Genomic DNA, 16,332 nt, shown 5'->3' with positions numbered 1-16,332 from the left:
AGGGGGGGGAAAAGGGAGAGAGAGAGAGAGAGAGAGAGAGAGAGAGAGAGAGAGAGAGAGAGAGAGAGAGGGAGAGGGAAGAATTCGAACGGTGGCGTGAAGAGAAAGAGAAAGTGAGAGAGAAATGGACAGAGAGAAGATGGTGAGAAAGGGACAGCGATATAGGTGGATACGTTTATTGGGAAGCGAGTCTGGCATTTGATTCGAGCATGTGCCACGGGTATACTGGAATCTGGACTGGCCTCGTGTTGAGGGCATTATAGTCGGGTTGTAGGTTATTAGGTGCGCTGGCTAATAGGCATCGATATAGCGTATTAATGGCAGGTAACCGGACGGTGATAATGGGTGTCAAAGGACAGTATTGCGAGAGCGACGCGCGTGAGCGATGGCTTTTACTTGCCGCGTTTTATGGAAAAATATAACATAATGCTATTAGCCTGACGCAATCCGGATACGCGCGTCCCTAATGCGTGTTTGCGTTTTTCGAACGACGACCCGAGCGAGAGAGACTTCCATCAGCCGGCGTGTGACGCACGGTTGAACATAAATCCCTGAAAAATCTGTAATCACCGTCGCAGACTAGCAGAATTCGAAGCTCTCTTTTCTCCCGCGCTCTCTACATATCTTTCTTTCTCTTTCTTTTTCTTTCTCTCCCATTCTCTCTCTCGTTCCCTCTCTCTTTCCGAGTAGACGAGTAGACGAGGACCGCAACGAGGCAGGCTGCGAATTCACTACTGATCATCCACCGGCTGGATTTCGATGTCGGATATGCACTGTGCGGGGAAGAAGAATGCGCGAACTCGCGCACCGCGATTTTTCCTGACTCGCCGGCTTTGCAAAGAGAGCGCGCGCGCGACCCGTAAGATCGTACATAACTCTCCCCTTTATCGCCGTGCCGAACTTAACGTACGAGCGCTCATCTGACGAGAGAAGACTCGCGAAAGAGAGACGAGCCGGCGAGAGACAAAAGGGCGTAGGCGGCGGGCGGAGACGGGCGGGGGCAGAGAGCGTGGGGCAGAAAACGATCGGAGGCAACGAGAACGGAAACAAAAGCGACGCGGGGCGATACGCAGTATGGCGACGCTTCCGGCTCGCTCACCGCACACAATGCACTCTCTCGTGTTAACTTCTGCGCCACGTTGCTCGGTCTCTCCTCGTCTCTCGCTCACCTCACCTCGTTCCGCCCTGCCTCGTCTCGTCTCACCCACGCCGCCTTTCCCGCATCTCGCGCCGCTCCTCGTACCTCATCTACCCTCCCGGCGAAAAGCATACATCCCCGTTTCACCCCGCGAGGACCCTCGCGATTCCGATATCCGACTCCAACGTGTTACTCGAACTGCTGTTAACCGGAATCGAAGTTCCGATTCGTTCCTTCGACGAGCTACGAGCAACAAGTTAAATATCCAGGAATTTTCACTGATCCCGCGCTCCCTTCACCGCTGCTTTTTATATCGAATAATCTCGGTCTGTTCTTAATATTTTTCTGTTCTCGACACTTTTCTCTCGCGTAAGAAACGCATGCGTCCTTTCGGTCATTACGCGCCTGTTGTCTTAATTAGGAGCGTCGAGGATAATCAAGGCAGATAATCTCCGGTTGTTGACGCGTCACTGCCGACCGTGCAATCTTTCACAGAATCCGAGCCGTAACATCGCGCACGTCTCACAACGCGAGTCTCTGTAGTCTTTGACACGGCATGCACTAGAAGATATTAAAACAGTGCGACGCTTTTGCTGGGCACTGGCAAGGAAACGGAAGCGTAACGCGCGCGGTGATGTTTTAAGAAATTAGTCCTCGTCGCTGTGTGTCGCAAAATGACACGATTTTATGGCTACGTTTGACCCTTTCGCCGGGAGTGGCGTTATTAATTACTTGTGTCGTCTCTCTCGCAGTCGGCACCCTCCTCTGCGCGTAAAACAAAACAATACCGAGTTAACGCACAAAGCTTTCGTCTTTTCGTAACACATCAAACGCTGTTAGTTGCAGATGTTCGATATACGCGTACAATTTATTGAAATTTAACAAACTAAACACACAAAAGTACCTGCCTACCCTATATATATAAATGATACACGCAAAATTTCTTTTTTTTATTTACAAGAGATGCACAAACGATGTAAAAATTGCCACAATGAATTTCTTATATCGAACCCGAAATATAGTTTGCATGGGCGAACCAACGAAGTTTTTGTACTTCTACCAGGTTTTCTTGTAGCTAAAATGTGATGACTATAGGCTATGAAAAAATGAGACAAAAAAATTCAGAGTATATTTTCAGCTATAAAATAACACCGCAAATCTGTATCGTTTATTTTATTTTTATTTCTTTCCGTTTATTCCGTTTAGGGCACAAGCAATTCAAGGGTATCTTCGAACGTGCGAATGAAAAGTCTTCAGTCAAATGAAAAGAGACCCAAAAAAATTTTGCTCCCTGTTACTAAGGAATTGAAATTCGAATTTTATTGAGAGACACGTTAGCAATAAAACTATAAACTTAATGAACCAACAGCCTCTATTTTCCCAACAAAATTACTACCAAACCTGGGAACCGATTAAAAAATGCCAAACCTGGAAACCGACTGTGAGAACGTGAAAACGAACGCAAGTATGCGATATAGTAGAAATTTTAAGAAATTATACCATACGTTATAAAAGAAAACGTTACACATCTATGGAAACTCAGCGCGCGCAAAACGTTCATTCATCATCGCTTCAAAATATGTTCATTCTCAAATTAGTGCGCTTTCACTACACGCGATGCAGCCACACGTTTGCGTTCTCATGTTCAGAACGAATCTTCCGTTACGGCCACCGTAATTAAAGTCAGAATTTGTTCGACGTAATCATTGCAACTCCGCCCTAAGAGTTAAAACCGATGTAATCTCGGAAAAGTTGATTTTTGATACTATGGAATAACAAATTTTAATTTACACTGAGTTTTTGACGATATAACAGTTCTAACAATATAACTGATGGTGGGAAAGAAGAGGCAAGGAAGAAGGAAGACAAAAAAACTAACAAGAACTTAATAGCAGTAAAAAAAATTAGTACCTGCCAATAACGTTGTTAAAGCTATTAAAATAAGCAAAACCATTTTGTCGTAACCCTTTGATCGTAAATCTCAGGAATATAATCCAGAACATGAACAAACGATTTCCGTTTTCCTGAGAAAGATACAAGCATTAAACAACACGTTACCTTGACTCAATATGGAAAAGATCCCGTAGTCTGAATCTGTTAGTCTCTTTTGTAGTCAAATAAACAACTGTGCTTAACATCCTACGGTTTTGAATGTAAAGCACCTTCCTTCCATTGTGAAAATTCTAAATCTGTTACCTCTACTAAGGATCACACGTATCACATGAGTCAACCAAATGGATACCCGAAGCAAAACCGAATATTGGCTCAAAACTTGTGCAGTTGTACTGGACATTTTGTCTATGTACTTGCACATATTTGATAAGTATAAAAAAATAATAATACTGTTTTGATATTTGTAAAAATAACGTTACGCAGTATTATTTTATTTTGTTTTATTACATCATGTTTCAACACGTAGGTTTTTGTAGGAATTTTATGCTGTTTGTATTGTGATAATAAACAAGCGAAAATGTTTGAAAACGGATTAACGTTAATTTTTTTTATTTTTACTTTATTTATTTATTTTTTACGAAGATGTAATACCTTCTTTTCTCAAGCTGAGAAAGACCTATTTAAATATTAGCACTTTTATCATTATTAAGAATACGTGGTACTATATTGCAAATATTCGTTGTAAAACGTGTGACAAATTGACGAGTCACGCGTTGGCACGCCGCGTGAAGAGGATCCAGTAGCCTTGGAGGTCAAGAAACGCGTGCGGCTTCGGGTCGTAGGTCGCACGAGTAGTGGGGTGATTCGAACACGTGCGCATGAGAATTTACGTCGTTATATAAGCGTGGCGTAGGTGGTTCGGTAGGTAGAAAGGTAGTGACGAGGGCGAAGCGACGGCCAGTATGACGAGGAGAACAGAAGGTAGAGGCAGAAAGATCGCGGAAGGGAGATGGACGGAACGGTAGAGAAGAAGAAGGATAATATGAAGATAAAACGAGAAGGAGCTATCTCGACTGCGAGAGGGAGGGAGAGGGAGGAAGGAAGGGAGAGAGGGAGGGAGGGAGAGAGAGAGAGAGAAAGAAATAACATAGTGTAAGAGAGTAAATGAGTGAGTGAGTGAGTGAGTGAATGAGTGAGTGAGTGAGAGAGAGTGAGAGAAAGTGAGAGAGTCAGTGAGTGAGTGAGTGAGTGAAAGAATGAGTGAGAGAGAGAGAGAGAGAGAGAGAGGGAGAGAGAGAGAGCGAACGACCGAGGTCGAGTGAGGTACGTTAAGGAAAAGCGGAGGCGCAAGCCACCCTTCGCGAGCACCCCTTTCGTAAAGCACCCCCTAAGCCTGGTTAGGGGCGAAGGCGGCGAGCCGCGGAGGCCACAACACGACCGCCGTCCTCATTGGTCGACGCGCTTGCCCTGGGTGGGGCTCCGGAAAAATTGGAGGGGAGAAAAATCCCCTCTAAATAGCTGTGGCTACGTTCGCTAAAAACTAGAGTCCGCTCAGCCGGCATCGGGTGCACGTCGATATGATTCGAACTTTGCGAAAGTTCATCGTGATAGACACTGCGGAAACGAAACGATAGACCTGACGACAGGTGTGAGGTAGTTCTTTTTTTTTTTTCGCCGAAAGTCGGAAGAAATAATGTGTCCTGTTTTATTACGAGAGGGCCGATTGTTCCAACCTCTTGGTAAGCTACTTAATAGTTAAATTATATATGTCTTCGTCTTTTCTTCAAAATAGACAAAAACAGACATATGATCTAACTGTTAGGTAGTTTACTAAGATATTGGAATAATCGGGTCTTACGCGCTATCGAAGCTTGTATGTGTCCTGTTCTAAATCATTGTGACGATAGTGTAATGCGGGAAGAGAAGTGATCATAAACGTGACCGACATAGTGTTCGCTCTAGTGTACGAGTGGTTTTCGCTAAAATTCAGACATATTTACCGTTCTTGCACCACGGAGGCCCACGAGAAATTAGCGGGAGGATGCCGGAAGGTCCGATTATAATGGAAGACTATAACGCGATTCACGAAGCTCTGCGGAGTTATCACGGTGACTTGGTGCAAACGTGTAGTCCGGCCATCATGTGCACCACGCTACCACCACATTGGAGGTCGAACAAGTCCCTACCGGTACCGTTCAAGGTCGTAGCGCTCGACGAGATCAAAGACGGTACTTTGGTCACCATCAAAGCCGGTAATGAGGACAATTACTGTGCCGAACTGAGAAATTGCACAGCTATCATGAAGGGTCAAGTCGCCAAGTTCAATGACCTCAGATTTGTTGGTCGAAGCGGAAGAGGTATTCAAGAACTTATGGCTACTGCTTGACGCTACATTATATTAGCTCTTATGTATGGCTTTTCTTCTCGTAAGAAAGTCAAATTTGGCCAATACGCCATCTTAACTCAAGTTCACATATCGCTACAAATTACAAACGCTTAAAGAATTGATGACGGAAAAAATTGATCTCTAATATTTAATGCAAATAATTCTTTACTCTTGCTACTGATTCTACAATAAGATTCTACAAAATTTGCAAATTTCTTTCACGTTTCTAAGCAGTCTCGTCCCACTGCATAATATAAGTTAAATCGAACTCCAAATTCGAATCAAACTAATCTAACACTAAGTATATCTATCATGAGAAAATGACAGAACTATGCGAGTTAATCGTAATTATATTCGATTATTGCAATATCATCACAAAATTATCATCAAAAGAGCACTAAAGATACCAAGATACACGTCATACTCGAAAATTAATGCAAATAAACAGACGCGTCATTGTACTCTGTAGTTGAAATTATGACATACGCTACTCGCGTATGTTGATCGGGACAAATCTCATTTTAGTTGGAAATCATTTTCAGGGAAATCATTTTCGCTGACTATTCAGATCGGTTCGACGCCGTTCCAAGTTGCTACGTATACCAAAGCCATCAAAGTCACAGTAGACGGACCAAGAGAACCTCGATCTAAGTCAAGTATGTTCACAGATAATCCTTATATAAAAAATATGTCCGCACTAGTTATAGATTTAATCTACAGAGCTGTTATACTTAGTCTTGTATAGTAAAAAATATATGTTTCACACTTACGCATTTAAGACCCATTTAACTACATTATTATCGTGACAATTGCTTTTATCTTACCACCGTATTTCACGCCGAAAAAAAAATTGTTTACCTCTCACTGAAGAATATCATAACAGCATGTGTCCGTCGTAAGACGGGTCCTTAAGCTTCGTCTACAATATGTGGAATATACTGAGAGAAAAATATAATTGCCTTTGGCATCAACTATACGCTTTTGTGATTTTAACCAGAAAAATAATTAGAAAATTGTTTTAGTAAGTGTTATTAGAAATATGTTCTTCTAATTATTTTTCTAGTTATATCACAAAAAAGTATAGTTGACGCCGAAAGCAACAATATTTTTCTCTTAGTGTAAGTTTAGCATATAAAAAAAGTAGAAAATAAAACTATTTATTTCACTTATATATATATATATATATATATATATTTATTTCACTTTTATATGTATATATATATATATATATATATATATATATATATATAAAAACTCTAGCTCCCTTGTACCGGAAATATTTATTTGACAAAAAGAAACTTTCGACGTAAGAAAGCTGAAGTATAGTGTAATAAAAAAAAATCTTATTTTTTAGTCTTCCTATTCCAAGTTTACTAACCAAACAATTCCCTCTTCTAATAATGTTCCATTTGCCGCACTTTTTGATCTCGCAGCCAGGACTACTTATATTGTACCATATATTGTAGACGAAGTTTTAAGGTCTATCACCAACGGGAGTAAAATATGGCTGTAAGGCCCAATCTACAATAGATGGAGTAGGAATAAAAAATAAGCAGTAAGCAAATTGACCAATTCCATTCTCACGTTTCAAAAATAATCGATTGTCTGTTTACTTACTGTGATTAGTCTGTTTACTTACTGCTTATTTCTTACTCCTACTCCTTACTTCATCTATTGTAGATCGGGCCTACGAAGTAAGAGTAAAAAATTGACTAATAACGAATGTGAGAAGAATAATTTACTGTAATTGGTGAATTTCTTATTCTTACTTTTTACTGTCACACTTCCACACATTGTAGACGGTCTTTTAAATACATTCGACACAAAACGCAACTATCTCTCGCATAAGACGCGTACGTTGCGCCAAATAATAACGTGTAAAGTAACGAATCACGGCTCGCAATCACAATTTGATTGCAAACGATCAACAATAAAAAAAAATCGACAGTTTAGACAGACATCGGATAAATGCGTCATGTTTCGCGATCGATCCCATGAACTCGTTCCGCTCGCAAAAGTAACCCGAACGACGAGGCGCCGGACGAGGCGACGTCGCGGCGAAGTAGTCCTGGCCGCGAGATCGAAAGGTGCGGCAAATGGGACATTATTAGAAGAGGGAATTGTCTGGTTGGCAGGTCCAAAGTCGTCGGAAGCTCCGCGACCACCGTGGAATCCGCAAACGGGCGTCGGAGCCTCGCGGGCGTTTAATAATCCGGCGTATATCTGGCGGACCTCAAACCGCGAGGTAGTGGCGGTGCCGCTGAACGGTGCCTGCCTGCCTGCGAGCCCTCGACGCCGAGCGTCGCTCGCACGTGCAAGAGCGAGCGCGCGCACATGCACGCCGCGCAAGAGCACATGCAGAGCACACAGACACACGCACAATTGTACATGGGCCACGGCACACACCTACCAACATGCGCATGCACACACACGCAAATACAGATGTGTGTACGTGCGAGCGACCACAAGCCCGCGCGCACGTACACACACATATATCCACCCACGTCGAGACCTGGCATTGTGTCAAGCCGCGAAAACGCGATCTTCGTCGTCATCGTCATCGTCGTCGTCGTCATCACCGTCGCCGTCGGCGCGTTCTTTAGCTACTGCGTTTATTTTTCCCGAAACTCCGGTTGGTCGCCGTGGCCCACTAAATCGGACTGTTTATCGGTCGGCAGCAAAGCCGGCGGGAGCAAAGGAGTCGGAAGAAGACGCGGGGAATACAACTCCGCCGCTGGCAGAGGATGGAAACCGACGTCGACAACGGCGACAGGGATGCAGAGAGGGAGAGAGGGAGAAGGAGATGGATGCCTGGCAAAAGAAGCCGCGTTTACGCGTTTGTTTATCGCGCCGCATATGGCGGTAGCATGTGCCGCGCCACGAAAACCCGCGCCACGTCGTATAACGGATTTTATGCCGTGCTCGTATAAACAGAGATACACTAGCTGCTCCTCCGGGTCGTCCGGGAGAGCGCTGTTAATCTTCGCTTTATAGGTCTTGGGTGGCCGTGTTCATGTTTTTCTCTTTTTTTCGGTTGTTTGTCCGTTCGTTAATCGCGCCACGGACTTCATCGTCGGCTGGAAGGATCTTGTAACGGGTTCGTGCGTTTCTTCAATTTTGACACATTTATTAACGACTCTGCGATGTAGACTGCGTATAAAGGAGAGCAAGAGAAAGAATCCCGATCGATCAAAGTTTCTCTCTGCGAACGGATCGCAGTGAGTGAGAAACGTAGAGATCGAGCGAAACGACGGTTTATCAGTTCTATTTCGATCAGTCGAGTACGTCCATGTTTAGTATCCCGATTCTCGTTTTACAGATTATCAATATGGTCCAGGATTTCCCGCATTAAGCATATTCAACCCTGGATGGCTGGACGGGAGCTATTTCGGGCATCATTGGACAACACACTTAACGCAACCGGTTCTACTTAAAGGTAAATGCTTTCACAAAAATCTTGAGCATGCAGACTCGATATTATTTCTCGCGCGAGAATGTTCATTCTTAAAATAGAAACTTGAGAATGGGAATAGATCTGTAGTTGCTTGCGTATGCAACGGACTTGTGTGCAATTGTGATTTACCGCATGTTAATAATTAGTAGTGGTAATAACAGTATAATTGGTAATGATAGATAATGGTAGATTTAACGTGTGTAACTCTATTCATTAGGGAAAAACTAATCTGTCATTTCATAATATTTCTTAACCCTCCAACGAGCGCGTGGGGTGTTTTTTACACCCCAGACTTCTTTTTTCTTAGATTTCACATAGAAATAAATTTTTTTCAGTGCCACACTCCTCAGTACCTTTCTTTAATACTCTGCCTAACCTTTTGGTAACCCGTTGGTAGCGTTCATGAATTTTAATTAGTATCGTCTATCGACGCTGTTAAAGTCGGCTGGGATGTAATTTACATCCCACGCACCCACTCACATTACAGACCCACTTTGGATCTGTTCGTGTTTCTTACACTTTCCGTACTTTTCGCACTTAGAATGACACGGGATACATTAGGAACGTATTCGGACGCTGCGAAAGCAAAGTGAAAACAATACAAACAGATTTATTATTATTTTCGTAAAAATAGTGATTATTAGTAAAATGGTATGATTGATAAAACTTTTTCGCACTATTATATTATCTTGTATTGTTGATTGGTCATAAACCTAACTAACATAACCAAACTAACCTATAAACCTAACTAAGATAACCTAACACGTTATTTTTATATATGTGTGTGTATACTAACAATTAAAATACGATGAACAAGAACGTGGAATATTAAAAAATATGTTTTCTGTATGTGATATTATAGTTGCTTTTATAGTATTAAAATTTATGGTTATGTTATGTTTATATTAAATAAATATTTTTATGTTGTATCAAACAAATATTTTTATGTTGTATTAATATTACATTATTGTATTTTGTTGTATTATTATTATAAATTTTATATGAAATAAGTGCGTATATATATATTTTTATTGCATTTTGATTAAATTACATTAAATATTTTGATTAAATTACAAAGAGAGAGAAATTGTGTTGAAAATTTATTTTAAAGCTGTCTTCTCAAGACGGTCATAATACTCTAGCCATCATTTGCTATATTAAAATTTTAGCAATCTATCCACGAATTCAGTTTCCTTGAAACTTTCTCTTACAAATTACACTATGCAACGGTAAATTTTTTATAATAAACCATAAGATTTTTCAAGTTATTGAACAGCTTGTAAAAATTGAGTGCTCTAGACTCATTTCAATATAAAACTGGTTATTATTCAGAAAACATTAAAATATAACAATACAATATAAAAGTAAATATAACATTACAATATAAAACGGGTTATTATTCAGAAAACATTAAAATTAAAGTTTCAACTTGTTAATATAGCTTAAGAAACGTGTAACGGAAATTATATAGAATTATATAGGAAATTATATAGAAAATAAAAAATATTAATTGTTTTAATATTTATAAATAATGTGGGGTGTAATTTATATCCCACGCGCCCGTTTAAATTTCAAATTTTGACGCACCTATTGGAGGGTTAAAAAATCGCATCGATTAACCGCGTTGAGTAACTTCTAACCAATTGAGTTACATTTTCATGCATGCGCATTTTCGTTTCTGTGACTGCATTTCCTTTAGTTCATCATAAATTACGAATCGCAAAGAAGAGCGCGTATCGCGCGTCTCCCTAGTGCAAATCCTACAATAAATTGTACAAAGTCGCCACGCACTCGAAAGAAAAAGTGAGGAAAAACGAGAGAAGAATCAAGCGGGAAAAATCTCTGTGCATCACAGAGCACAAAAAAGAGACTCAAAAGAGAGGCCCCGCGTTGACTAGAGAGAGAGTCCGCATTATCGATTTCGTCGAGTTCGCGACGCCTGCCGATGATTCATACCCCCCTAGCTGGACCTAGGGGTGAGTCTGAGCTCCCTTTTCCCACAGCGGACCCCTCTTCGACCCCCCGTCGCCTCGCCTCGTCTCATCTCGCTTTCTCGCTCTTTCTTTCTCTCTCTCTTTCTCTCTCTCTCTCTCTGTAGCTCACGTACGTCTCCGCCGTCGTTGAAACAACAATGCGACTTACCACTACGCCCGTCGCCCCCGCGAGTCGGCCAAGATTAACCGATTCTCTCTTCGTCATCGTGCAGGGTCCCTGCCAATACCAACGCACACGGACTTGTTCGCGGGATTCCCGTCGCCAGTTATTCCGTCATACTCGTTTATACCATCGTACCCACCAGCAACTACCTACGAGGCGACTAGCACGACGACGACGACGATGACAACAACCACGACCACGACGACGACCACGAACACCAACAGTCCGTCCAGAAGCGCGTCGTCGCTGAGCCCCAGCAGTGGATCCAGCAGCGGGTTCAGTAACGGCTCCGAGGGAGGTAAAGGAACATGTGGCGAGGAGGCGCGAAGCGCCTTCATGCGCATCAAACTCAACACCGCCATACCGCCGGAATCATCCGCGACGCCCGAGCGGAGCTCGACACCGGACAAAGAAAGCAGTGATACTAAACAAACGAAGGTACCGAAACCAGTGTGGAGGCCGTACTAGTCCAAATAGGTGAGCAGCACCGATAATCGATTCGAAGCGCGAAGAAATGGAACGGCAAGTAAGAGTCCCGTCGCAATTGTCGATAAACAATTATCGTAATTAGTTATACAAATTATCATGCCGATCATGAACAATTGTCATCTGTCCGCAATGAACAGTGCCAAACGCATGTACATATAGGGTGCGTTCGTGTTTTTCTATCTTTATCGCTCTTTAGATATACGACAAAGACAGAATGTGGTAACGCTAAATAGCGCTAATAATGAGCTCCCCGAACGCACCCATAGTCATATGTGAATACGTAATATATATTAATACATAAATACGGTCGAGGAAGTAAAATATCAAACACATACGTGGGGTCCAAACAGCAAAACAAGCGTAACTAAAAAAGCAACTTCAACCGAGCGTCACGCGCAGATAGTGAATCGGCGGCACGAAGTGAGACTCTGATCGAACGGATTTCCTAAGCCGGTGTATGAGAGTCTAGCTTTCGTAGTTCGACCGTAGTAACGATCCGCGAATCTTTTACCTTACGAAAAAGCGACATTCGCGTTGCAGTTTGATACGTAGAAGTGGAAGCGTAACTTACGGATAAAAGAATGATAGTTATCGCACTGGAATCTTTTGGTTGCTTTGTAAACTTTTCCGCCTCGCGCGACGACTATATTTATAATACGATGGACTTATAATACGTATACATGCCACCGAAGATCATCATTTGATGATATCATCGTTAATGTTCGGCGTTACGACACACGACAATTGCGCCCAGACAACTACGGTGGAACTCTCATTAGACATTTCTTTCCTTCATGTTCTGAATTGTCATCAACAGCCCCGTACTATACCATTTGTATGTACGATGGAAGGCTAGTGATAACGTCTATGACGGACATCCGAAGCGGCCCGTCCTCGATTGGAAAATGAAAAAGTACCCGAGGTACATAATATAAATCCCTGTTCTTCTTCTCATTCTTAGCACCGAGTGTATTCTGCTCTTCGGTTTTACGAAGATACAGATAATGAGCACGAAGAAATGACGGGATTAACATTAAAATAGTTCACAGAGCATTTTTTCTAAATGTAAATAGTTGTATATACTCGGATTGTACATACCGTGTAGATAGTTCATGGACAATAATATAGTTTAGCAACGCGAAGTCTTATGTACGCTACCGTTATGGAATGTTAAAAAAATTTATATATATATATATATATATATATATATATATATATATATATATTATTTTTAAGAAAAATATTTCTTATATTAATTTTTTTAATATCTTCTTCGTAGAATCCGAGATTCATTTATAAAATTAGTTTAAATAAGAAACAAAACGATTTTGGAAGTAGCGTATAAAATTGTTCTGAGAACTGTTATTATAATAAAAAATACTTATTTTGGATTAAAATTATGACGGATTTTTATATTGTATCTGAGATCTATATTGTAAGATTTATTTTCACATTTTTTTCGCTAACAAAAAGTCAATTTTGATTAAAACGCGGCTAATAAAATCTCTCAACGCGTTGACTTCCTTGTTGAAGGAAACCGCTGCTACTTCTGTTACGTGAAGTCAGAATGTCAATGATTTGAAATGATTTATACTAGCAGTAAACAACTATATTCCACAATATCTTTTTTTCTAGTTTCGCAAAACCTTCACTATTTTCATTCACTCTATCTCTCTTTGAACGTTTCTTTGTGGACTATTCTGATACCATTGATTCCTCAGGAAAAAAATCGATTCTTTTCGCGCAGTCGATTACACGAATACTCGTGACGCTTTTCTCGTTTATACAAAACATAATAACATCCATTTCTACTTTAGTGTATCTCATATTTGAAAATTTGACAGCTCTCACTGCTGCCAGTGCGTAGGCACGTGCACGCAAGAGGCTCGCAAGTCTCAACTTCGTGGTCGTGGAACTCGCAAGAGAGATGATAATTTTGAGATAATTTAGAGAAAACGTATGAAATTACGTTTACTTCGTATCCCTCACGGTAGTGTACATACGTATACTGTGTGTATCTACGCGAGAGAGCGGTTACAAATAAAATAAAATATTACTGTAAATGGTACAGTATGTAAATGGTAAAGACTCTTAGATGTGCAATCAATGAAAAGGAAAACAACTTACGAAAGCATAAATCACGAATACTAATAACGCATAAGCATACTGATAACGGAACTTATAAAGATACAAGATATTTCAAAGAATACATGCACTAAATGCGTCTCGGTTCGCACTTCGAAACCTTATCGATGATTTTCTACCTCTTATCTTAAGCCCTTCTTCCTTTTCGTCGATTGTCAGAAAACTAACTGTAAATGGCAGAGATGCTAGAAGTGTAATTTAATGTAAATTGGTTGTATGTGGATCTAAAAGAATGCAAGAGGGAGAATAAAATCGAACTCTACGTCAAAATACTTATGACAATCCGTCGTATTTAATCGCGCGTCATACGCACGTCTCACCCTACCACTTTTCAGCCTCGCTAAAATAATATACTTAACGATCGATCGATATTATATCATAGAAATGATCGAAATGTCGCAGCTCGCGCGCACCATTCTCGCGAGTGTCAAAAAAGTCGTCGAGCGATTCAGACGTTGCGAGCAGAAAGGAAGAATATGAAAGAGAGCGGAACGTCGTGCTCCGTGCCGCTGCAAGGGGAATCCATATCTTTTTTTTGTCGCGATTTAAATCTGAATGGTCGTCGTACCGCCGCGCGGTCGTTCCGACTTCTTCATGTGTGCGCTCTGGGGATTTCATACACAAGTGTCCTCACACAGGGGAATCCCGAGCATAAGGGTAGAGAATGGTTTATATCGAGGGGAGTGTGTGAGATCTGTATTAGTACCTATAGGTTCAGGACATCAGCGGTTCTCAAGTTTCGAGCGTGCCGAACAAATCCGACGGGTCAGTGGTTCCTCGCGTGAGATCGCCGGAATCGAGACCGTGAGTCGATTTTTTCGCGAAACGCGCACTTTTCATAAAACCGTAAACACGCCGCTCGGCGACGCTTGGCGACGTTCGGTTCATTCAGCGAGATATCGCATAACGCGAAACGTCCGTCGGGACTGTGCTGCATGACGCTGAAACACGACCTGGGGTAAGGGATAGCTTTTTTTTCTGAATTGTTCCGGTCGTGTTTGTCAACTGGTGCACAGAGTTCGAGCGCAGTTAATCTCGGTGACGTCGAATAACTCAATTTTCGCATTCCGGTTGCAGGTGCAACGTATACGCGAGCGAGCGCGCGCGCGCGCGTCGTCGATATGTACCTTCGGATCGAAAACGTTGCAGAAATTCGATACGCTGCGCGTAAACGCGTCGACACGGTGTAAAATCTTGATCAGATCGCCTTGATTAAAAATCGCGATCGAGCGCGGCCTGAATTTTCAAAAGTCACCGACACCATTCGCCGGTCGCATACAGCGATCTCTTTTTCTCCTTCCCTCCCTTTCTCTCTTTCTCTCTCTTTCTCTCTTTCTCTCTCCCTCTCTCTCGCGCGCGCGCGCGCGCAGCTTTTGCGCGGAGTTTAATGGGATTAGCCCCGGCGAGAAAATGAGAACCGCGTTGACACCCCGTGTGTAGCCGTGGGGCTCTGTTCGTTGACGAGTAGACAACGGAACCAAGCAACCATGAAGGGTCGCCACACGAACCGATCCAAGCCAATCCAACGCGCGAGCCAGCCGGCGCTAACTAATGTTTGCTCAAAGAATCGTCATGTATAATTGAGTCAGCCGCGGCAAGGGCGGAAAAAATCAACGGGTGTACGTGTGAATCCCCGGGAATGAATAATCGACTTTCGGTGTACGCAGAGACCTCCACTAGCGTGTGTCCAGGTAACAAAACCGCTCTTATTAGAAGGATCGTTTGGTATTATGCGCGGCGGCAGTCGCGAATCGTCGCGCTTCCATTCCGTTTCCCCGGTCATTCCGCGGCCGATGTACGCGAGCCGGGCAGGTAGCGAAAATGAACACTTCTGCAGATAATTATAGCAACGAAACGCGCATGTATATTTCCACGAGAATCCTTGTAACGATCCAACTCGCGCACATTATCGAATATGAAAGATTCATACGGCGCGAAGTAAAAATTTTAATAATACACACACACACACACACACATGTGCGTGTATGTGCACACAGCCCGAGCACGTCAAATAAAATTCATTTCGATTATTCAGTATGTCGAAATAAAATCGAATTATTTTAACTATTCCAATTAGCCGGGCGCACGCGGAGACCGGCGTGTATAATCGGTCGAACGAGGACTCCGGAACCTCGCGCAGCGATTGAAGTATAATGCGACGCGGAAGGAGTGGTTGATTCGCTTCGTCGACATGCCCGAGAGGACGTCGATCCTCTTCGCCGGCCGGTCTAGGATCGTGAGGACCCTGGGGTTTGAGGGTCCTAGAGTTAGGCAATCAGCGCTGATGAGGGGGTTGGCCGAGGGGTGAAGGGCTCGGACAATTAGTAACTACCCCCCGCGTCTGCCCGCCCTCTCACTGTGTGTCGCTCTCGCCCGGTTCACCTGCCCAACAACGCGCCGACCGCAGGCGTTACGCATGCGAAAGAGGCTGCTGCCGCCGGACGACGGACCGGGATGCTGCGTTTACGTACGTAGGTCGCGTTGTACGCGCCGGATTACGCGCTCGTAAAGGTCTCTCTTCACGGCTGCAGAGGCAGTGTCAACGCGATCCGCACGAGATAAATTCGTCAGGGCAGGTTTACGTCGATAATAAATGGGTCAACGGACGGTTCATATCTTGTCGCAAAAGCGTAAATTACGCTGACGCGTTGGTGTCTACGAGAAAAAGGG

At 42.7% G+C, this 16,332-nt stretch overlaps 2 protein-coding genes across 16 annotated transcripts in view; one reads left to right on the top strand and one right to left on the bottom strand.

The window, feature by feature from the left end:
• The window catches only part of LOC116843827 (runt-related transcription factor 1-like), a 100,241-nt gene that overhangs the window by 48,756 nt on the left and 35,153 nt on the right, over nt 1–16,332 (bottom strand). The gene's annotated exons all lie outside the window — the stretch shown is intronic.
• LOC116843829 (segmentation protein Runt-like) overlaps nt 4,498–16,332 on the top strand; it is a 15,045-nt gene continuing 3,210 nt past the window's right edge. For 2 of the 10 annotated variants that reach the window (XR_004377939.1, XM_032814629.1), the window contains exons 1-4: nt 4,528–5,388; nt 5,960–6,073; nt 8,737–8,853; nt 11,078–11,505. Coding sequence is in view for 2 of the 10 variants with exons in the window: in XM_032814629.1 (XP_032670520.1) it covers nt 5,073–5,388; nt 5,960–6,073; nt 8,737–8,853; nt 11,078–11,496 (966 nt within the window). In the remaining 8 variants the exon portion in view is untranslated. Of the gene's footprint in view, nt 5,389–5,959; nt 6,074–7,552; nt 8,854–11,077; nt 13,935–16,332 lie in introns of those variants that run through there. The other 8 variants (XR_004377937.1, XR_004377936.1, XR_004377935.1 and 5 more) reach the window with 8 other exon arrangements.

This window comes from Odontomachus brunneus, unplaced genomic scaffold (genome assembly GCF_010583005.1).
Source record: "Odontomachus brunneus isolate Ranch 3 - 2012 unplaced genomic scaffold, Obru_v1 Obru_scaffold_036, whole genome shotgun sequence".
Taxonomy (NCBI): domain Eukaryota; kingdom Metazoa; phylum Arthropoda; class Insecta; order Hymenoptera; family Formicidae; genus Odontomachus; species Odontomachus brunneus.
Note: the sequence above shows the minus strand (reverse complement) of the source record. Positions and strands in the feature narration are given on the sequence as shown.